The sequence below is a fragment of the Oncorhynchus mykiss genome, chromosome 16 (assembly GCF_013265735.2).
Source record: "Oncorhynchus mykiss isolate Arlee chromosome 16, USDA_OmykA_1.1, whole genome shotgun sequence".
In the NCBI taxonomy this organism is placed as follows: Eukaryota; Metazoa; Chordata; class Actinopteri; order Salmoniformes; family Salmonidae; genus Oncorhynchus; species Oncorhynchus mykiss.
In genome coordinates, this window is record NC_048580.1 from 42,546,080 (window position 1) to 42,571,097 (window position 25,018).

Here is a 25,018-nt window from a genome sequence, read left to right on the forward strand (position 1 = left end):
TCTGGAGTCCAAATTTGAGATTTTTGGTTCCAACGGCTGTGTCTTTGTGAGATGCGTTGTGGGTGAACAGATGATCTCCGCATGTGAATTTCACACCGCAAAGCTTGGAGGAGGAGGTGTTATGGTGTTGGGGTGCTTGGCTGGTGACACTGTCTGTGATTTATTTAGAATTCAAGGCACACTTAACCAGCACGGCTCCCACATCATTCTTCAGCGATACGCCATCCCATCTGGTTTGGACTTAGTGGGACTTCTTTTTTTTTCAACAGGACAATGCCCCAAAACACACCTCCAGGATGTGTAAGGGCTATTTTACTAAGAAGGAGAGTGATGGAGTGCTGCATCAGATGACCTGGCTTCCACAATCCCCCGACCTCAACCAAATTGAGATGGTTTGGGATGAGTCAGACAGCAAAGTGAAGGAAAAGTAGCCAACAAGTGCTCAGCATATGTGGGAACTCCTTCAAGACTGTTGGAAAAGCATATGAAGAGTATGCAAAGCTGTCATCAAGGCATAGGGTGGCTACTTGAAGAATCTCAAATATAAAACATATTTTAATTTGTTTAACACTTTTTTTGGTTACTACATGATTCCATATGTGTTATTTCATAGTTTGATGTCTTCGCTAGTATTGTACAATGCAGGAAACAGTAAAAATAAAGAAAAACCCTTGAATGAGTACGTGTTCTAAAACTTTTGACCGGTAGTTTATATTCCATTCTACTCTTAGTCTATGCCGCTCTGACATTGCTTGACCATATATTTATATATTCTCAATTCCATTCCTTTACTTAGATTTGTGTGTATTGGGTATATGTTGTAAAAATGTTAGATATTACTTGTTAGATATTGCTGCACTGTTGGAGCTAGAAACACAAGCATTTCACTACACCCACAATGACATCTGCTAAACAAGTGTATGTGACCAATACAATATGATTTGATTGAGAACGGTAGCTGAATTTAGCAATGAATAAATTGGCTACATTATTAAATGAACAATTCTGTGAACTGTCTCGTGCATGTTTTAAATGGTCACAATACCTGTTAGCATAGGTGTCAGCTTGAGATGACGTGCAGGAGCTTGCAGGGATTTGTAGTCTTGCATGATGTTTACTTTGATGCTAATTAGCATTTTCAAATCTGAGAGTAAATAGAGCCTAATATATTGATAACAGTCACCTTGTCCGAGAGAGATTTACATGGTTATCAAAATGTCACGCCAGGGTAAGCCTACAAGAAACACAGCCCTTATTTTAAGTGTTTCTAAAATTCCCAATGGGAAAAATGAATGGTGGAAAAATTATTGGAACTATTTCCCTGTTTGACCGCTAGGTTTTATGGGTATTATTACACCTCCACAGTGGGGCTCTATAGGCAGTTTTCCATTGACCCAGGTTTATTCCATAATGGAAACGCAGAAAGGCCAATAGCAAACATTTTCTAAAGATCAACAAAAATGTTATATGTTTGACAGGTGGATTTGTCTTTTGTCGAACTTTCTTTATTGCGACAAATTATGATGGAAACAGTGTTTTAAAAATGTCACCCACATAACTATAAAGCTCCACTCCACCCACATTTACTTCTAAATGCCTACTGCTTGCAAAATCCTTTTTTTTCAGCTATAAAATGTATGTTTCTTTGCAGGACAAGGATTGTCCTGACTTTCCAGAATACTCGAATTGCTTCGCCTTGCTTTTCTAGTTTCATCATCCAATTATTTCAGATTTACATGAGTGCAAGTTCCACCCTGGCATGGACTGTGGCGATAGGTTGGCACAGGATAATTATTAGACTGGCAAATATTAGTCAATTATTGCATTCTATACATGCAGGCTTTTGGGGGCTACCTGACACATGACACATAGGCCTACAGGCTGTGGCCAGCTTATTAACGTGCAATTTGCCAAAATGGCTAATGGAAACACTTCAACCACCACATTTGTATTCGACACTGACCATAGGTTTTTGCAACAAAAAAAAATGTTTCTTAGGTGTGATGTCATTATGCTGCTTTTATCGACACAAGATAGTTAGCCTGAATGGAAACTCACCCTAGCAGGCAATTGTCGCTTCTATTTTCTATGCGAGCACTTTCTAAATGTCGACAAGAAAATCACTGGACACCTTAACAGAAACATAGCCAATTGCAGATGTGGCATTCGCCTTTGTTACTGCCGATGAAGTGGAGGCTATCGAAATTCGACATCTCATACCCGAAGCTGAACACGATCAACATGGTCCAAGGAATTAATATGCTGATGAGGAAATTAGATACCAGCCCAAGCTCTTTAACATTCACAGGAATTGTTCTGTATTTTTGTGATGGGTTTCTCAAAACACAACCAGATAGTGAGTGCATAGGCTACTAGAATGAGAACATATGTGTTTTTGCATCATGTGAGATATGATGTGTTGTTTACAATTACTTCATGGCCTTGCACCTTCCTCATTAATTGTGCAAGTGCAACATGGAGTTGTAACAGATGTGATTAAACCTAGTCCACAAAGATTCTTATTGTATGGTAATTGATTGAATGGCAGCATCGCTACAGCTGGGAGTGTAATTTCTTTAATTCTCAACCTTTAATGTTGCTTTTGTCAGCATGGAAATAACAGAATTTGATTCAAGCACATGAAGGACAAAACACTCACTGTACAGAAAAGGCATCATTTACATGTACATCAGTTCACATACTGGGTAAACACTATGAACAGGATTAGACTATACATGTATGTACATCAGTTCACGTACTGGGTAAACAATATGAACAGGATTAGACTATACATGTACATCAGTTCACATAAATTACTTGGCAAACAATATGCCAAACAACATGCCAAGCAGTCAAACGCAGTTGGTATTGACCCCGCGACTGGCGTCTGGGATACTTGCTCATTAAGGGCTGGTTTCCCGGACACAGATTAAGCCTCTAAAATTGCCAGTGTAGAAATCCCCTAAAATAAGCCATGTGTAGCTTACAATATGTATTCAATTTTATTCACACTTAATAGACAATCAACACATTTGCATTTGTTTGGTGACAACAATATTACAGACTGAACAAATAAATTGCAGGATATAACATGGGACACAACGTTACAGTAGCATCTAGTTGGATATTTCATTTATCTATGTTAGAAATGTGGATCACATGTAGGCCTATGTAATTAGATTGTTAGGATGTAAAGATAAAGATGTATTTATGCTCTAAATAGTCATCCACCCAAAAACAGTAAACATGCATTGATAATAACCAACGATAGGTGGCAACATCAAAAAAAATTGAAGAGGCTCATCTCACACAATGCTTTTGTTTCGAATTCAAGTTTCAGTTGCTGAGGAGCAACTGAAGAAATCTTCAGTTGACTGCAGTCGAAGTTCATGACCTTTGATCGTATGATGTAGTCAGACAATTTTTATGCCCATTATTGCAACACACTTTGAAAGTTGGTGACCATCGTTGGTCACTATCTTGACAAAAGTGAACGCGCCATCTTCCTATAGATCCTCCCACATGCCTCTTCTGCCAAACCGGGTACCAAAAGAACCCAAAAGATTCTAATTGATTGTAGTTATAGACGTGCCGCATTCAGCAAATCAGCAAGTCAGACATTTCAGAGTTTCCTAGTTATGACTAGCATGTGGCGTAACACCTGAAACATCAGAAACGTGAACCTGAACTTATCATTTGAGTAACTGTTTGGGTTTGTTTATGGGTTCTTTTGGTACCGGGTTGGCAGAGGAGGCAGGTGGGAGGATCTATAGGAGGACGGGTTCATTGTAATGCCTGGAATGGAATAATGGAACGGTATCAAACACATCAAATATATAGAAACCACATGACAATGTGGGAGACAGTCCTCCTATAGCTCCTTACACAAGCCTCCATTCTGTTTGGAGTTATTTTGGGTACCTGATTAGGTTTTTTTGTTATTCTTTTGGGTTCTTTTGGCTATTATTGGGTTATTTTGGGTACTTTTAGGTACTTGTTGGTACTTTTGGGTTGTTTTGGGTTGTTTGGGGGGATTAGTAGGACCCAATAGACATATAATTGTTTGGGAAATAGCAACAAAGTCAGTGAAATTACAAATAAGTCCAAGCAATCATGAGGCAGATCAGCTTCAGTTCAGTTGTAAATATTTAGCAACCGACAGCATTATTTAGAAACACATTTTCAAGACACGGAGCACACAACAACTACAGACATATACATGTTTCTTCAATGTTTCATACATAAAATTGCATATGCAACCCCTAACAGTGCTGAGCACCAATGCACCTCCAATACATCTAACTCTTTTAAGAAATATGGTTATGGACTGGACTCTTCACAATTGAGACACAAAAATGAATAAGAAATCGATCACATATTACATATAGCTTATACTGTAGGTTATTTTGGATTTATGCATTTATGGAATATAATGTACTGTTATACAGCAAAATGTCAATGATCTAATAGGATTCATTACAATCTTCTTTCTGTTATTGTGCAGATCTTCTGGTTTATGGGAATATTTCTGGCCTCTATTACCGCATAATGGCAGACAGAGATGACATCGTCCAGAGAAGAATAATAAACTAAAACATTTTTAGCAGAGCATTGCCAGGTCCTCTTAACCCTTATTTGTTTCTCTCTCAGATTTTCTCTCCATTGTCTCTGTGCTTTGTGTCCTTGATTTCTTTCTCTCATCATCCACAGTCATTTGGGTCGCTGTTCACAGATGAAGTTGACAAGTCCTAACCCCTCTTTTGTTTTATTCTCTCTGTGCTTCATGTCCTTTAATTCTCCCTACTCCACCTACTGCTTCTCCTACTGCTCCTCCTCCTCCTCCTCCTCCTACTCTTCAGTCATCCCGGTCCCTGGTCTTAGTGGAGCCACAGCTGGGGTAGTCACTCTCCAGCGACATGTTACTTCCCAGCCCACCCATCCTCCTGCGTAACAGGAAGTGTGTCCGTCTTTGCAGTAGCCTCTGCTGCTCCTGCTTCAGTTCCACGTAGGACCGGGAGAACGTATGAAAGATGGAGGTGACTGGGAATGCCATGAGAAGAATCCCGCTCAGGATACTGCTTAGCGCCACCACCTGACCCGGGATGCTCCTCGGAACCATGTCCCCGTAGCCCACCGTTGTCATGGTAATGACAGCCCACCAGTAGGTGGCGGGGATACTGCTGAACTCGTGGGTGGCGGCCATCTCGTTCTCGATGAGGTAGAGCAGCGGGGAGAAGAGGGCAATGGCCACACAGAGGAAGAGGAGGAGCAACCCAAACTCCCGTGTGCAGCGCCGCGCCGTCAGCCCCAGAGTCTGCAGGCCCAAGGAGTGGCGGGCCAGTCGCATCACATATAGGATCCTCAGGGCGCGGAGGATACGGAGCACAAGGCCCACCTTATCCAGGTAACTACTTCCCGAGCCCAGCTTCTTCTCCCCCTGGTAGCTGTCCACGACCAGGGTGATGTAGTAGGGCAGGATTGCCACCACGTCTATGAGGTTCAGAGGGCGCCTCAGGAAGGCTAGTTTGTCTCGGTCCTGGATGAAGCGCAGGGTGAATTCTAGGGAGAACCAGCCCACACACACCGTCTCCACAATGAAGATGTTGTAGCACATCTGGGAGCACTTGCCCTAAGAGACACGAGATACTGGTTACCACCTGTATATAAACATCTAGCATATACAGCAGTGTTCTATACACCAAGCCACAAGGTGTATAGGCTTTTGCTCTGAACTCGTTCTTGACTTTTGGTTGTTGCAAGAGTAGTTTGACACTAGAGGGAGCTATGGTGCTGCCTAAAATAGAAGGTACGTCATTGAGGTATGCCAAATTCTATTCCTCAAATGTCAAATTGTAGACTGCAGGGCATTGAACACAGACTCCATTCATTACAGCCCAAATATTTTATGTTCACAGCTTGTTACCAATATGTTTTATGTTCTCTGTTCTCTGCTCAGACGGTTCTTGCACAGAGTGAGGTGCTGTGAAAGTACGTGTTGCTTTATTCAGCTACATCAAATATTTTTAAAAATCTATGTACTGAAACAAAAACATAAACAAATTCCTGAAGGTTATGTACTATTTGGGAGATTGTTTCTTAGAAATTGTTTTTCAATTATGGATATTAAATTATTAACCAATTCAAAGCACATACGGTATGATATAAAGTGGCCTTTGAGTTGATTCTATTTCAGAAGAAAACATGCAGTATTATCACGAAACACTCCCACAGAGTAGGAAACAACTTATAGCAGTGTATCATTTCTACACAGAGTGTACAATAAGCTTGTTCTCAGACAGAACAGCGTTTAGATAGCAAAATACTCATCTTCAATTGATTCTAACCGTCTAACAATAGAATCTATCAGGGATGCAATTTTGGAATGCTCTGCTCAGGTATCAGCCTCTGGGGTAATGAATTACCTTCTGGGTTACAAAATATGTTCCATGATGGTTACCACCAGATAACGGAGGCTAAAAATGAATTAATTGCTTTTGCTCCTGGAAGTACTCTCCTAGAACTCACAGTGAAACCAGAGAAGTGCAGTGGTGTGTGTGTGTGTGTGTGTGTGTGTCACTCCAATTTTATTTTTCTCTGGCTACCGAGGCCAAAAAAATAGGAATTACTGCAGTGATTCAAGTCAGCCATGATCATGAGCATGTATATTCAATTCGAACAAGACTTTTCCAAATGTTTCAGATGTGTTTTCTTTGCAAATTATAGCCCATGCACATAATCCATTATTACTTTAACTTGACAAATGCTCTTTGTGCTTTACATTACAGCTCTGATATTCAAAATGTTTTTTTTTTTACAATTTCAAAGTGCAAGTTTTGTTATCAAGTGTCTGGGAAGTGTACAGAGTGTATGACCTGTTGCCCTGTACTGAGGCCTCCTGGTCCTCAAAATTTCCACCTACTTGCTCCTCCTCCTCTCTCATAGCCGGCATGGTACTGATGGACAGGTTGACAGCTGTGATGGTGACAAACAGCACCGACAGACAGGCAAAGATCTTTCCTGGCAGGCCCGAGTGGGGCCGCTCCACCATGTCCCTCAGCTTGTTCATACAATGTCCCATCCGGGTCTCCGTAGCCAGGGCGGTGGAACCCCTTCGGTGCCCGCTGGCCGTGTCCATCATCAGCTCCTCCTCCTCGTCCTCCTGGGCAGCCCGCTCCAACTCGTCACACTCATCCACCCGCTGGATGAGGCGGCGACGGCAGCACCACTCCAGGTTCTCTTCAGGGACCCCCCAGTAGTGCAGCTCCTCCCTGAAGGAGAGGGCACACATCTCCCTGAGGGACCGCAGCTTCCCAGCCCGCAGGAAAGTCAGGATGGTGCGGAAGGCACAAGGCGAGCGGTCGAAGAAGAACTCGTTTTGAGCGATGTCGTAATCATCGCAGACGCACATGATCTCGTCGAAGCTGCTGCAGAGGCGCAGCTGGCCCAGTCGGGACAGGGGGAAGTCCTCCAAGGTGGTCCAGGGTAGTTGATAACGCAGCCCACCCACGTTGATGATGACGTGGAGTTTATGGGTAGCGAAGAGCGAGGTAGCATTGGTGAGGAGGTGGTCTGAGTCCTCGGGAAGTAATTGGGCTCGTTTGTAGTAGGCCCCCTTGAGGGCCTCCTGCTCTGACAGGGGCGGGGGTTGAGGGAGGAGGAGGGAGGCATCAGAGGCACAGCTCAGAGCGCTGTAGTCGTAGTCCGAGCCATCACCTGCCAGCAGCGTCATCTTTACCTATACAGGAACAACCCCTCTACCTCCATCGCTGGTCACATCCCTGTGGTCGACCTTTCTCTGGCACATGCTTACCTTTAGAAGGAGAGGAAAGGACAAACACAAAATTCTATGTATCATTATTTCATAATCTCATATGCAAAGGGTACAGGTACTGGGTAGGACTACATGTGCCACAAAGGAACGTTCGTAGATTGTTCTTTGTTGGATTGTGGGTTCCAGGACCAGGTTGAACTCTTTCCTGATTAAGATCTTTGTGTTCTTTTAGTGTTAAAGCCACCAACTGATCATATTAGACATTAAGTATTGAAAAATACTTTTGCTTGAAATTATGTTTTAAAATGTAGGATGTAGTATACATCAAACTCCAAGTTCTCCTCCACCCCAACAAAAATATTGTGTCTTTTTTTCTGAGGTAAAAGCACTCGAGTTGAAGTCAGACTCTGTCTGAAAAACAAACCGGTGACTCCAGAGTTCACTGTTTTGGTGAGTGTCTTTTTCCTAACACTACATCTTTTCATTTAACTGAATTACCGACCTAACTTTGGTAGTGTAGCTTGGTAGTTAGCTACAAAATACCGTCTCTGCTTTGACTTTTCTGGCTGGTAGCAAATAAAAATTAGCCGGGAAGATAGCTAGCTGCTCGTCCCATGTCCACACAACTCGGTGGACATTTCTCTTTAGTAACTTTATTAACTGTGCTAACTTGTTTTTAGTAGCATTGGTATTCTTGGCATATTTGTTTAATGACTACCCATTGTAGTCTGATGTCAGTCAGTCATCCACAATATCTTGATTAAGATCGAAGATAATGTTGGTTAATGTAATAATGGTAGCTAGCTAGCTAGTTTTCTATGTACTGAACATATGGGGGAATGTACTTGCTAACAGAGAGGAAGAGGCAAAGCATCTTTGTTGCTAGTTAGAATTTTTAATTGACTTTATGTATCCTGCAATTTAATTTAGAAGTTCATTCAAGTGGTCTGTTCATGTCACAGATGTAGTAGGCCTAAATCCTTTGACTTTTAAATAGGATAACATATTTTTCCATTTCAAGGATTACTATGTAATCAGGACAGTCGTGAAGAGGGCACGACAAAGCCTATTCACCCTCAGTAAACTAAAACTATTTGGCATGGGTCCTGAGATCCCCAAAAGGTTCTACAGCTGCAACATCGAGAGCATCCTGACTGGTTGCATCACTGCCTGGTATGGCAATTGCTCGGCCTCTGACCGCAAGGCACTACAGAGGGTAGTGAGTACGGCCCAGTACATCACTGGGGCTAAGCTGCCTACCATCCAAGACCTCTACACCAGGTGGTGTCAGTGGAAGGCCCTAAAAACTGTCAAAGACCCCAGCCACCCCAGTCATAGACTGTTCTCTCTACTACCGCATGGCAAGCGGTACCGGAGTGCCAAGTCTAGTACAAAAAGGCTTCTCAACAGTTTTTACCCCCAAGCCATAAGACTCCTGAACAGGTAATCAAATGGCTACCCGGACTATTTGCATTCTGTGCCCCCCCAACCCCTCTTTTACGCTGCTGCTACTCTCTGTTTATCATATCTGCATGGTCACTTTAACCATATCTACATGTACATACTTCCTCAATCAGCCTGATTAACCGGTGTCTGTATGTAGCCTTGCTACTTTTATAGCCTCGCTACTTTTATAGCCTCGCTACTATATATAGCCTGTCTTTTTACTGTTGTTTTATTTCTTTACTTACCTATTGATCACCTAATACCTTTTTTGCACTACTGGTTAGAGCCTGTAAGTAAGCATTTCACTGTAAGGTGAAACACACCGGTTGTATTCGGCGCACGTGACAAATAAACTTTGGTTTGATTTGATGTGACCATAATGTACAGTTAACACATAACAGATGTGGAATCATATGAAAAACTAAAAACATTAATAAATCATTGATTCCCTGTCTTTTCTCATTATATGTCACTAATAGGCAAAAGCCTCAATAAAATAAACCCTGTTACATGTATTGGTTGATTTTAGATGCTTGAAACGGTTGCTGATTGTGATTGATTTCCCCTGTAATGCACTTAAAAGCTCTGTCTAATGGATAGGCAACATATGATTTCACTGTGATGTTGATGCTCGATGGACAACACCTGAAATGATCTGGGGTCTGGTTGTCTAGTGGATGTAATTGTAGTGGATGCCACACATAATGTTGATTCTTTACAGCCGTAGGGCAACCATGTATCATGTAGAGGAGTCATGTAACTATGATAAACACTGGGGTGAGATGATAAATGTACTTGGAACGAAAACACTGGTGAGAACTTGGCAAGACTAATTCATAGCCGAAGGTGATATAGTTAAATTTACAGTACATGGGAATCAAGATCTTATAGCAAACTTCTATTTCAGGACTACTGCATAATGACACTGCATACACAGTACACATACTCACACACACACACAGACGCAAACACATAGGCAGGAAGACCTAGACTCAGCAATGTGATATCATCATAAAGAGCAGGGTGACTTCCTGCTTACAAAAATGGATTTCTAATCTGCTAAGACTGCCAATATTGGCTCTTCCCAATATGAACATTCCTGCCACATTGGTTAAACAACATTGGACAAATGTAGTTGTTCTTGATGTCCCCCTACTTGTACATCATATGGCGGACCCCTATAACTTTTAGGCAGCTAAGGAAAGGCAACCCCAACCCCAGTACCCAGTTCTGTCACAACAAACTGATCATTATCGTCTAATGATGCAACACTAAACCCACACTGTTGGTCCCTGTTACATAAAGATACCATGCACACATATTTGAACACGTTTACTCATCTAGATGAATTGATATAAACATAGCCAACCATTTTCTGTCAGAAAACATCTGCTATCCATTGCGTAACAGTTACAGTGTAGCTTTTCCAGTGCTGCTTTGATTTTTTCAGACTATATGGTAGCTATAGCACTTAGGGATGGATTGATTGCATGTGATACATAACACTTTTTTACAATACGATCACCTCTTAGTTATACAGCCTCACTCTCTGCAACTGTAAAGAATAGCCTTTTGAAACACTCCAATTTCCATCTTGCTGTGTGTGAAATGACTACCAATCCCACAATACAACACGTTTTAGCTGTGAATAAAAAACCCATATGACAAAACGCATAAGAATGTATGTATCAGAGTGCGTCACGGTCAGTGGGTGGTTATTAGGTGTTTGCACTGTCAGTGCCTCGGGCCAATGATTACTTCTCTGTTTCCCACCTGTCACATTAGAGTGAACCACCCCAAGCGAAGCCAAAGATGATGTAGTACATTGACATTCACCTATTCCTCTCATATAGCCTGCTTGGTTTCCCATGGGAGCAATCTGTGTTTGGTTTGCCACTGGTTGTTTCTAAAGAACAGAGGGCCCCATCTTAAATAGAAGGGAAAAGGTATCTTAACTTCTTTGATGTAGGGGGCAGTATTTTCACGTCCGGATGAAAAGCGTGCCCAGAGTAAACTGCCTGCTACTCAGGCCCAGAGGCTAGGATATGCATAAGATTAGTAGATGTGGATAGAAAACACTCTGAAGTTTCTAAAACTGTTTGAATGATGTCTGTGAGTATAACAGAACTCATATGGCAGGTGAAAACCTGTGAAAAGTCCAACCAGGAAGTGGGAAATCTGAGGTTTGTAGTTTTTCAAGTGATTGCCTTTCCAATATACTGTGTCTATGGGGTCAGATTGCACTTCCTAAGGCTTTCACTAGATGTCAACAGTCTTTAGAACATTGTTTCAGGCTTCTACTATGAAAGGGGAGCGAATAAGAGCTGTTTGAACCAGTGGTCAGGCTGAAAGCCTTTAGTTTAGTCACACGCACGGCTGTGAGCCCGAGCTCCGTTCCCTTTCATTTCTAATGACAAAAGAATTGTCCGGTTGGAATATTTTTGAAGATTTTTGATAAAAACATCCTAAATATTGATTCTATACATCGTTTGACATGTTTCTACAAACTGTAATGGAACTTTTTTGACTTTTCATCTGGACTTAGTCCCCGCGCCTTGTGCACTTGGATTACTGGACTAAACGCGCGAACATAAAGGAGGTATTTGGACATAAAGATGAACTTTATCGAACAAAACAAAAGTGTGTTGTCTAACATGGAGACCTGGGAGTGCCATCAGATGAAGATCATCAAAGGTAAGTGATTAATTTTAACGCGATTTCTGACTTTTGTGACACCTCTCCTTTATTGGAAAATGGCTTTTTGGTTTTCCTTTGCTAGGCGCTGACCTAATATAATCGCATGGTGTGCTTTTGCCATAATGATTTTTTGAAATCTGACACAGCGGTTGCATTAAGGAGAAGTTTATCTTAAATCGTATGTTAAACACTTGTATCTTAGATCAATGTTTATGATGAGTATTTCTGTGATTTGATGTGGCTCTCTGCACTTTCACCAGATGTTTGTTTGAGACAATACATTTCTGAAAATAACGCGCCAATGTAAACTGAGATTATTTGATATAAATATGAACTTTATCGAACAAAACATACGTGTATTGTTTAAATGAAGTCCTATGAGTGCCATCTGATGAAGATCATCAAAGGTTAGTGATTCATTTAATTGCTATTTCTGACTTTTGTGAGCCCTCTCCTTGGCTGGAAAATGGCTGTATGGTTTTCTGTGACTAGGCGCTAACCTAACATAATCGCATGGTGTGCTTTCGTAGTAAAGCCTTTTTGAAATCGGACACTGTGTTTGGATTTACAAGACGTTTATCTTTAAAATGGTGTATATTACTTGTATGTTTGAGGATTTTTTATGATGGGATTTCTGTTTTGAATTTGGCACCCTGCAATTTCACTGGCTGTTGTCGAGGTGGGACGGGACGCTAGCATCCCACTTGTACCAGAGAGGTTAATAATACTAATAATAATGCACTTAATATGTATAGTGCTTTTCATTACAGTGTTGTCTTAAAGTTCTACATAGGCAAAAATATAAATCATTATAATAAAATACAATATGCAGTACATGTGGCACCGTGAGAGACATGGGCATAGATGTGGCTGAAAGATGCCCAGTTCAGCACCATGAACAGAGCCAGCCACCTCAGCACAGGAGACAGGTGTGCTCACTTCAGCACCATGGGCAGCGGCCCTGGCTGCAGCATAGTGGTCAGCAGCACTGTGGAAAGCTGCACTGCCTTCGGCCCCAGGCCAGCGGAAGACTGTGCCACAGCTCTGCTCATCCAACACACCTGTGCAGGATTACTAATCAGCACACCTGCAAGGCATTCCCTAATCAACTGACTGGCACAAGAGTGCAGGCTGGACCTCACTCAAGTGAAGCAGTTAGGAAACTTTGTGGAGTAAAACTACAGAGACACTAAAAAGCTTAGCAAGTAATATCTGTCAAACTAAAAGCTAAAGTAAAAGCGTCACAACTCTTTTGTTGTGTGTTTACTCACTGCCGCTTGTGTAGTTGGGCACACCCCACTCTTCCTGACAATAGACATTCTATGTTTTGAATCAAGGCAGGAAGTGGCAATAATATGTCCTAAAGGGACTTTCCAGATGAGGACTATATGAATGACAGTATGTAGAAATGTGTTTTAAGGCTGTTTTAAAAGTTCTGATTGATTGAGCGTCTCTCAGATGGCTCGGTCCCCCATAGTACGGAGACGTGTCTTTGGGAATTGAAGCAGTAGGGAGTTGCTGAGAGTCCGAGGTGGCTCATTGATAGAAATGAGGTCACTGATGTAGGTAGGCCTCAATCCATTCAAGGCTTTAAAACACTACGAGGATTATTTTAAAGTTAATCGTATAGTTGACCGGAAGCCAGGGGAGTTCAGCAAGGATGGGATTGTTGATTAATCCCTCTGGATAAGAGGGTCTGATAGATGACTCAAATGGAAATGAAAAGTGTACATCTGGATATGTACGAGATGGGGTGAGGAGAAACATTTCGGTCACAATGAACTGCAGCTTGAATCTGCTCAACCACTTGAACAAACTATACAGGCCACTTTTGTGATGGCCAATGACACTGCAGTTATTCTCAACAGCATTCTGTATCTTGATGGAGTACTCAAAACATATCACCAGTGGTGTGATAAATAGGCCATTTTAGTTTCAACAAACAGTGTCCTATCTGCTTACAAAATCCTAAATATCCAGTAAAATGAAATGGCCATTAAATTGGCTCATTTATTGATGCTCCAAGGATATTATACTGATAGATACCAATCTGGAAGAAACATTATTGTGAGACATTATTAAAACCCTTTCCACTTCTTTGCCCAAAGACAGTAAAAAGAACACTCCACTCTAAATTGCAGAACAATTATGTCTTCTTCATGCTCCAAAGATAAAATGATCAAATAAATCATCTTAAATTCCTCTCCTCTTCTTCGCCCAAAGACATGGATGGCAAAGACCGGACAGATAAAACCCTTCAATCGCTCTGGCACCGTTTGTTTTCTCTCTGGGGCCAGTAGTAACAGGTGGTCCTTTGGCCCGTTTCCAGTCACACCCGTGAAATAGTTGTTTCAGAACTCTACTGTGCCTTTAAACACCTCCTTGAGGGAGAGCTGTATCTCCCAGAAATCTCTGAGGAAGAGATGAAACAACACGGAGCCAGATAATGTTTCTGTCTCCACCAGATCGCCTAAGGTCTGGCCCTCTGTCGATGGGCCTCTCCGTGCCGGTGCTATGCCGTGCTGTCTATCGCAGCTTTGCCAAAGGGCATGTTCTCTCCAGATTGCTTGTGAGTCACTGGCCTGGGCTGTGATTCTTTCTATCTGCAGAGCTCATGCGTCTCCAACTGTGCTTCGAGAAACTGACACTAACTGTCTTTGAAAAGCACTACCAGATTACACAGGACACTTCAAGGGTCTGAGAAAGGCTATTACTGAAATGTTAAGAGTTGTCTGTGGCTTCGAAATGTAACAGAAATACAGCAGATTTCCTACAGCGCCATGAGAATCTGACTCAAACTGCTTTGGAAATGTAGTGATAAACTCACTTCAAGGGTCTGAGAAAGGCTATAACTGAGATCCTGGAGTCGTGTCGTTCACGGCATGGTAATGGACCAAATATAAAGTTGATCAGGGGTGATCCTTATTTGGTGATATTTTCTCAATTCTGGCACACTTTAAATAAACATTGACGTTTGTGTTAGCTTTCAGAGGCCATTGGTTTGGTCATGAGTAAAATATGTTTTGTTTTCAGATAAGTCTGTAAAAACAAGTACATTATAGTTGACTAATTATACAATGCTTAAATTCATCTTATCGAGTCCTTTTTGATCTATACAATTATATGTTAAGTTTAAATCCAATGTCCACATTTTGCTAATCTCTTATAAGTCAAATATTTACAATTAAATACAGAATCAAGGTCTATGAAATTCAAAACTCAGGTTGAATTTGAATATGCAAATCATATACAGTGACAGTCAAAAGTTTGGACACACCTACTCATTCCAGGGTTTTTCTTTATTTGTACTATTTTCTACATAGCAGAATAATAGTGAAGACATCAAAACTATGAAATAACACATATGGAATCATGTAGTAACCAAAAAAGTGTTAAACAAATCATTTGAGATTCTATTTGAGATTCTTCAAAGTAGCCAGCCTTTGCCTTGATGACAGCTTTGCACACTCTTGGCATTCTCTCAACCAGCCTCATGAAGTAGTCACCTTAAATGCATTACAATTAAACAGGTATGCCTTGTTAAAAGTTCATTTGTGGAATTTCTTTCCTTCATATTGCTTTTGAGACAATCACTTGTGTTGTGTCAAGGTAGGTTTGGTATACAGAAGATAGCCCTATTTGGCAAAAGACCAAGTCCATATTATGGCAAGAACAGCTCAAATAAGTAAAGAGAAACAACAGTCCATCATTACTTTAAGACATGAAAGTCAGTCAATCTGTAACATTTCAAGAATTTTGAACGTTTCTTCAAGTGCAGTCGCAAAAACCATCACGCGCAATGATGAAACTGGCTCCCATGAGGACCGCTACAGGAAAGGAAGACCCAGAGTTACCTCTGCTGCAGAGGATAAGTTAACTAGAGTTAACAGCCTCAGAAATTGCAGCCCAAATAAATGTTTCACAGAGTTCAAGTAACAGACACATCTCAACATCAACTGTTCAGAGGAGACTGTGTGAATCAGGCCTTCATCGAATTGCTGCAAAGAAACCACTACTAAAGGACACCAATAATAAGAAGAGACTTGCTTGGGCCAAGAAACTTGAGCAACGGATATTAGACCGGTGGAAATCTGTCCTTTGGTCTGATGAGTCCAAATTCGAGATGTTGGGTTCCAGCCGCCGTGTCTTTGTGAGATGCAGAGTATGTGAACGGATGATCTCTGCATGTGTGGTTCCCACTGTGAAGCATGGAGAAGGAGGTTTGATGGTGTGGGGTGCTTGGCTGGTGACACTGTCAGTGATTTATTTAGAATTCAAGGCACACTTAACCAGCATGGCTACCACAGCATTCTGCAGCAAACAGAGTTTTAGTTATATAGTAAGCATAATCAAACTGCCTTACTGTGTTTGAACTGTGCTAAAAGAATCTGGTTTGCATTTGGTGGGAATATCATTTGTTTTTCAACAGGACAATAACCCAACACACCTCCAGGCTGTGTAAGGGCAATTTAACCAAAAAGGAGAGTGATGGAGTTCTGCATCAGATGACCTGGCCTCCATAATCACCCGACCTCAACCCAATTGAGATGGTTTGGGATGAGTTGGACTGCAGAGTGAAGGAAAAACAGCCAACAAGTGCTCAGCATATGTGGGAACTCCTTCAAGACTTTTGGAAAAACATTCCAGGTGAAGCTGGTTGAGAGAATGCCGAGAGTGTGCAACGCTGTCATCAAAGTAAAGGTTGGCTACTTTGAAGAATCTAAATCTTTTGATTTGTTTAACACTTTGTTTAATGTTGGTTACTACATGATTCCGTATGTGTTATTTCACAGTTTTCATGTCTTCACTATTATTATACAATGTAGAAAATGTAAAAAATTAAGAAAACCTTTGAATGATTAGGTGTGTTCAAACTTTGAGTGGTGCTGTATATTTCTTTAGTAATATCGTTCGTTACTTTTATTCATTTTGTATTCTCTGTCATTATTTAATAATCCTGTCTATGTGGTGTGAGTAGAGTGACAACTATTTTTCACCCTCTACTACAGACGTGTCTTACTTTGCCAAAATTGATCAAAACAAGTCTGCCTGGAGGACTGGGTCCCTGTTTTTCTAATGGCTTGTGTGCTCTCCTCTCCTGGGAGGACTATCCTTCCCATCAACCCCGTAACAATGTCTACCTACTGTCGACCGAAAACCATTTGTTTTTGACCCCGATCTCAAATGTGTGGTGCAAGTAGGCTATTCAAGATGACAACAGTATACAGCCTGGCCTGGAGTCTTACAGTCTCCTCTAATGACCATTCAGACCACATAATGACCATCTGAACAACATTGTTTTCCTTTAGAAATCCATCTAACTTAATGAACTCGAAGTGGGTAGTGTTGAAATGGACTTCTGACCACAGAAATACTGAGCCAATACTCTGTCTCTGTCTCTCTTGCTCGCTCTCTCCCTCTCTGTTTTCAAATCTGTTTTTTATGCAGGCAAGATTCAATGCCTGGAGCAAACCTTACATTGTAAGACCTATGCCAACAGAAACTCCGTCAGGAATTGCGGAATAGAAAAAAATACCCTTTTCTGATGTAAGTGGGTGGATTTAATAAATACGGACTACATTGGAACAAGAAATATCTCAAGGGATGTAATTGCCTTGCTAGCCCTCACCGTGGTCCACAATATCCAAATGTGATTTACTTTAATCCACACCATACTTTAACACTTTTACTTTATATCTTTCATATAACTAACAGTTGGTTTCATACAGTTTATCGTATATTTTACATACTGTACTACCATCTTTATCTTTCCTGTCGCTCTTACTTTAAAAGAAAATCCTGGGGCCTCCCGGGTGGCTGCAGCGCAGCACTAGCTGTGCCACCAGAGACTCTGGGTTTGCGCCCAGGCTCTGTCGCAGCCAGCCACGACCGGGAGGTCTGTGGGGCGACGCACAATTGGCCTAGCGTCGTCCGGGTTAGGGAGGGTTTGGCTGGTAGGGATATCCTTGTCTCATCGCACACCAGCGACTCCTGTGGCGAGCCGGGTGCAGTGCGCGCTAACCAAGGTCGCCAGGTGCACGGTGTTTCCTCCGACACATTGGTGCGGCTGGCTTCCGGGTTGGAGGCTCGCTGTGTTAAGAAGCAGTGCGGCTTGGTTGGGTTGTGTTGTGTTTCGGAGGACTCATGGCTTTCGACCTTCGTCTCTCCCGAGCCAGTACAGGAGTTGTAGCGACGAGAAAAGATAGTAATTACTAACAACAATTGGATGCCACAAAATTGGGGAGAAAAGGGGGTAAAAAATATTTTTTTAAAGGAAAATCCTTTATGCCATCTTTCTAATTTATGTGTGTAGTGGAGAACCTTTCGACGCCAGCCTATGGAGATGTCCTTTCTTGCAATTGCAGTTGTCTTTCCTTCGGTAGATTCTTTTCACTCTCAGCAAATGTCAGGCCGCTAATGGGAATTATCGAACTTTTACCATTTTCTCCATTAATCTTAGTGTTCCGTCCTTGTCCTTCTTCGTGCCCTCTGGACTACCCAGACAGAAACTGAGAAGACACTGCCAATTCCTCCTTTTCTGCCTGGCTGCTCCATATTATGCCTCATCACTCCTCCTCATCCCCTTAAGCCACCACACCGTGACTGACAATATTTCGGGTAGCACCCAAATGCTCACCCTCAACCCTTCACCTTCCACCCTCCACCTTAACGTAACCTCCATATTCTTCTTTCTGAAGTGTCTTGACTTACTACGGCACTGGTTTGGAATAGAGAGTAGTTTTCCCTGTCATATTTAAGTGATCATTAGGCTACAGAACTGGAAACATAATTGGCTAATGGACAACACTTGGGGAATTCTGCTCACAATCTACTGTATCTTTCTGCCCAAAGAACTTAGATTTTCTTGTAAATTGTAGAGAGTGCCTCTCAATCTTCAAAATTTAGATGAATTATGCCTGTAAAAGGACATTTGTAAAGCAAAATGTAGTTTCGATCTAGCTATATGAGGTAAGTATTCTTATCTTGTTCTCATGGGTTTGGTTCTTATGCATATGGTTTCTTTCTTGCCCATCCACATTTTCTGTGATCTCTTTGTTTTATATCACACTCTCTGAGTTGGAAAGTAAACTCACAGATGGAACAGAACACAACTTTAGATTGCGTAATGATTACGCAAGATCTCAGCTGTGAGACTGTGTGCATTACATAACCACACATTAGTATCCTGTTATAGTACTGTCCATACCTGTCTCGGACGGCGCAGGGTATGCATGTTTAATTAAGGTTCAATTGACCCTAGTCCTGCTCTTCACCGATAAAAGAGTCCCAGTAGGGATGTGCACAGACAGACAGTCTGATGTTTGATGTTCATGAAGAGAGCTGCCTGCCCTGTCTGTCCTGTCACTGCAGGGACAGAGTGTTTGAAGGGATTGCTCTGAGTGGCTACGAGACCAAACCAGACCCCACTACAGGCCTCATTGGGATGGTCTGGCAGGGAGGACATTGAATGACAGATAAAAGAGAGATGGGGGGGGGATGAGAGATGGATCGTTTTGGACTAAAAATGAGAAAAAAACAACATCCAGTCTTTCTGGAAGCCCTTATTAGATTTGTGTCAGCCTGAACAGAGAGGAGAAACTACTTTAGTTGATGGGATGGATTAACAGATCTGGGCTCTAGGAAATTACAACAGGGGACAAAGTTGTTTTGTGTGGAGTTGACTGAAGGCTAGTATTTTCTGCAGTGGTAGCAAATAGAATGGTAGTGAGTCAAAGGGAAAAGTTGTTTTGTGTGGTGTTGAGTGAAGACTGGTACTTTCACCAGTGGTACTGGTAGCCAATATGATCGTTTTGATAGAATGGTTAGTGACTCAAAAAGATGGACAGTAGGTTCCTCTGTCAATTATAATCTGCTGTCAGCAAGGATTTGTACGTAACATGTTATTGTAGAAAAGGAGATGTCTAATGCTGTTTAATGTTTAATGTCTAAATGTGCATATAAACAGCATTAGACATCATTTTTTATGTAAGCTTCTGTCTGCTTACTGTTCAGCCAGTGTTGGTTTGCCCAAATTACTCAGACCCAAAATATCTAAATCATTCTAGATGGGAGATTTGTACTGTACATCAATTGCTATTGAATATTTAATGCTGGAACTAGCCAACGTTTTAAGGCACTCAACTCAAGTTATGTGAAAATTGGGGAAGAGTGAAGTGTTTTGCTCTCCAATCACACACCACCTATCCCAGCCTAATTTGTGTCGACAGTTAGCCCTGACCCAAGAGCAGAAAGGGCTCTGTAGACTATTTTCCTCAGGTGCATTGACAATGTAAGTTAATTAATGCCGTTAAAATGGCGACTCTGTGGTCTGATCTAATGACATGCAAGGACATGTCGCTCAGGTCCTCCACTTCTAAAGACATCTGGGAATAAGCAGATGATATTTACTCTGGCACTAGCCCAGTCGGAGTGGAATGGGGGAGCATGACTGCCAGAGATGTAAATACAAGAAAGTCATTAGTTCATCTCATTCCAATCGGAATGACCTTGCAGAGTGGGTGAAATAGATCTATGGATTACACAACATACATCATAAAGGGGTCTGAAGAAATAACTTGCATTCTGTGCACGATTGCATTTGAGGAAAACCAAGGTCAGATTATTGGTAGTATCACAATTGATTAATGACCCTCTTACATATGTGATCCAACAACAGTGGCGCTAGTAAATCAACGCAGCTCATAGTGCTTCCCTTCTTAGGTCTGGTATTGCTCCTAATTTGCCATGAATCAATTTCCAGTAGTGGCTTTCAGAGATGTAATCAAGGTTTTGAGCATTGCTTCCTTCGTGTTGCCGGTTGCAACTAAATATAGAAAATCTGTGTAGGGGTTTACAGTGTAGAGCAGAAATATGTTAGGTACTGTATGTAGAGTGTGGAAATGCCTAAAGCAGCCAAAAGTCTCTTAGCTCCTTATGCATAGACTCGACATTCATGTAGTCAGACTGATATAGCTATCAATGTCTGTCTAACTTGTGTCTCCAAGCCCTGAATACATTAATGTAGCGGGTCTCTACACTTACAACCAAATATGGGGAACTGTGGGCAAGGAGTATGATAAAACATTGTTATGAGTTTTTGACTCCAGAAACATATATTATATTGAGTGACCTATCTGTCAATCAATAGTATTCACTCTCTAATGTTTAATACGTCTGTCAGACTGTGAAATTACTAGGTATCAATAATGCTGGAACCATTGTGTCTTGTGAAGCTCGGCGTTACTCTGGACGCTGACCTCTCTTTTGACGAACATATCAAGACTGTTTCAAGGACAGCTATTTTCCCATATATGTAACATTGCAAAAATCAGAAACTTTCTGGCCAAAAATGATGCAGAAAAATGTACCTTGCTGTCTCTGCCTGGCCGGTTCCCCTCTTTCCACCGGGGATTCTCTGCCTCTAACCCTATTACAGGGGCTGAGTCACTGGCTTACTGGTGCTCTTTCATGCCATCCCTAGGAGGGGTGCGTCACTTGAGTGGGTTGAGTCACTGGTGTGATCTTCCTGTCTTGGTTGGCGCCCCCCCTTGGGTTGTGCCGTGGCGGAGATCTTTGTGGGCTATACTCGGCCTTGTCTCAGGATGGTAAGTTGGTGGTTGAAGATATCCCTATAGTGGTGTGGGGGCTGTGTTTTGGCAAAGTGGGTGGAGTTATGTCCTTCCTGTTTGGCCCTGTCCGGGGGTATCATCGGATGGGGCCACAATGTCTCCTGACCCCTCCTGTCTCAGCCTCCAGTATTTATGCTGCAGTAGTTTATGTGTCGGGGGGCTAGGGTCAGTTTGTTATATCTGCAGTACTTCTCCTGTCTTATCCGGTGTCCTGTGTGAATTTAAGTATGCTCTCTCTAATTCTCTCTTTCTCTCTTTCTTTCTCTCTCTCGGAGGACCTGAGCCGTAGGACCTTGTCTCAGTGGCCAGACCTGGCATAATGACTCCTTGCTGTCCCCAGTCCACCTGGCCGTGCTGCTGCTCCAGTTTCAACTGTTCTGCCTGCGGCTATGGAATCCTGACCTGTTCACCGGACGTGCTACCTGTCCCAGACCTATTATTTGACCCTGCTGGTCAGTTATGAACATTTGAACATCTTGGCCATGTCCTGTTATAATCTCCACCCGGCACAGCCAGAAGAGGACTGGCCACCCCTCATAGCCTGGTTCCTCTCTAGGTTTCTTCCTAGGTTTTGGCCTTTCTAGGGAGTTTTTCCTAGCCAGCGTGCTTCAACACCTGCATTGCTTGCTGTTTGGGGTTTTAGGCTGGGTTTCTGTACAGCACTTTGAGATATCAGCTGATGAAAGAAGGGCTATATAAATAATTCTGATTTTATTTTGATTTGAAGCTTAAAGTCTTTTTGGCCCTTTTGAATAGAACATGTACTATATTTTCTGTATGTTGCTCGGATGCTACAGCTACGGAAGTTCAACAAAATCTGGCAAATATTTTTTTTTTTAAAGTGACTTACCATGTACCATATGTAGTATATCGGCCACTCTATTCCCATGTAGTGATCTACGGTATGCTAATCATAGTCATCTGTCAGAGACATGGAGATGGAGCGATAACATTATAATAAATGAACAGATGGGACCCATTGGATACAATCAGAGTGGACAGTAGCTAAAATGTTCATGGCCCTGGAAGAATAGTATATCATTCATATTAAATTCAAAAACCTGAGGGGAAATGTAAACTTGCAGTATATACGTAGCTACTGTACATGTGAAAATATCAACGTGTGCAAGAGTATCATTATAAAAACGTCAGAATTATGACGTTTTTATAATGATACTCTTGCACACATTGATATTTTCACATGGTTGACTCATTTTTTCCAACTAACTGTTGCTGAATATAAAAACATGCTCGTTAGATAAACATGATCATAATCATGGCAACTGTGGGGGTGATTAGTACGTTAGCAATTCTAATATTACACCACTCAATGGTTTATCATGTGTTACACTGAAAATTACAACAAATTACAGCCCCTAAAATGTTGATAGGGTGGTCAGCATCAACAGATGCACACTTACTGAAGTCTTGGTGAATACTGACAGCACTTAGTTGATACCGCCATGCATTTTACTGTTACATGAGCTGTCAAAAATGGATTGATATACGGTACAGTATGTGTATTAACATCCTCTGAGATGAGGTAAATAAGAACAAATATGATGAAATACTCACTGTGGTTGCGTATCAGTTCTTCCCACAGCTGTGAGTTTTAGTTCGTACAAAGTGATCAGAAATACAAGAAAACCTGAAGTCCTAACTGTTGCTGTCGCTTCTGCATCGAACACCAACTCTGCTCTCTCTGCGCACAGGAACAAGGCTTATAGAGTACTAGCAGGCTATTTGATGATCATGAGCAACAGGCTATAGGCTCCCCCTTCCTCTCTACATCAACAGCTAGTCTCGCAGCTCTGACATCACAGGTGGGATGTGCTGTTCTGCCATTATTCTGAGAGCTTTTCACAGAAATCCACAGCAACCAGCATCTAGCTGGTGTGCATAGCGGAGGGTTCCACCTTCGAAAGAGGAATAATCACTCATGTGGACGGTTTATATTTATACAGCTCGGGGCGGCAGGTATCCTAGTGGTTAGAGCGTTGGACTAGCAACCGTGAAGGTTGCAAGATCGAATCCTTGAGCTGAAAAGGTAAAAATCTTTTGTTCTGCCCCTGAACAAGACAGTTAACCCACTGTTCCTAGGCTTTCATTGAAAATAAGAATTTGTTCTTAACTGACTTGCCTAGTTAAATAAAGATGCAATATATATGTGCGCCCCCTGAAGTTATCCTCCTGAGGTTCACATAGTGTGGTTCCTCATCACTCTTGTGTACTCCGACAGCCGTCACTGTGTCCAGAGTTAGTGGTTGGTGTAGGTACAGTCGACCATTGTCAATGTACAAAAAAAGCGTTAACAGTACAAAAAAAAGTGTAATTTTTTCACTGTCACCCTCTTCCTACATCCTATTCTCTATGTCCATTTCAAAATGGTATAAATATATTCACTCAAAATGTTAAAGATATAGCCTACTATCTTAATTTGACCAGTTTCTCAGCAGGAAAATAATCCTGCAGCAACAGGAAATGTGAATTATTATGTGGATTATAATTGTTCAAATTGCTCAAACCGTAATTGCTCAAACCATACACCCCAACCTGAGCACTCCGTTCTGGCGCCTCTGGTCTCTTGGCCCTCCCACCCAGCTCCTGTTCAGCCCAGTCCAAGCTCTTCTCTGTCCTGGTCAATGGTGGAACCATCTTCCCCCTGAAGCTAGGACAGCAGAGTCCCTGCCCATCTTCAAAAAGCACCTGAAACCCTACCTCTTCAAAGAGTATCTTAAATAATACCCCTCCTCACCTCAACTGACCCCCCCCAACACAATTGCACTTGGACCCCCCCTAACTCTGACTTTGCGGATAGCTACTTTATTGAGGATGTACTGTGATGTACTTGTACTTGTCCCACCTAACTATTCTAAGATGAATGCACTAACTGTAAGCCGCTGGTTTGCTGGAAGATTCTCTGCAACAACAGATCAGATTAAGATTTTTCCACATTTTGTAGTGTTACAGCCTGAATTCAAAATGGATTGAAAATATTGTTTTTCTTCACACATCTACACACAATATATCCATAATGACAAAGTAAAAACATGTTTTTGGAAATGTATTGAAAATGAAATAAAGACATATCTAATTTACATGTCTAAGCACAGCCCTTAGCCGTGGTATACTGGCCATACACCACAACCACCTGAAGTGCAATATTTCTATTATAAACTGGTTAGCCAACGTAATAACAACGGTAAAAATAAATGTTTTGTCATACCCCTGGTATAAGGTCTGATATACCACAGCTTTCAGCAAATCAGCATTAAGGGCTCAAACAATAAAGGCCATTTAGAACTTAACATGAATTTGGAACTTAGAGTATTATATAGAGTACCAGTCAAAAGTGTGGATACACCTACTCATTCAATGTTTTGCTTTTTTTGTGACTATTTTCTACATTGTAGAATAATAATGAAGACCTCAAAATTATTAAATAGCACATATGGAATCATGTAGTAACCAAAAA

General features: G+C 41.7%; 1 protein-coding gene across 1 annotated transcript; it reads right to left on the reverse strand.

The window, feature by feature from the left end:
- Window positions 1-2,565: 2,565 nt before the first annotated feature.
- Window positions 2,566-23,453, reverse strand: LOC110492054 (potassium voltage-gated channel subfamily G member 1). The gene is made up of 3 exons (XM_021566031.2): window positions 23,119-23,453; window positions 6,920-7,810; window positions 2,566-5,629 (listed from the first exon to the last, which is right to left on the reverse strand). The coding sequence occupies exons 2-3, from the start codon at window positions 7,727-7,729 to the stop codon at window positions 4,856-4,858; spliced, it is 1,584 nt and encodes a 527-aa protein (XP_021421706.2). The 5' UTR covers window positions 7,730-7,810; window positions 23,119-23,453; the 3' UTR covers window positions 2,566-4,855.
- Window positions 23,454-25,018: the final 1,565 nt, after the last annotated feature.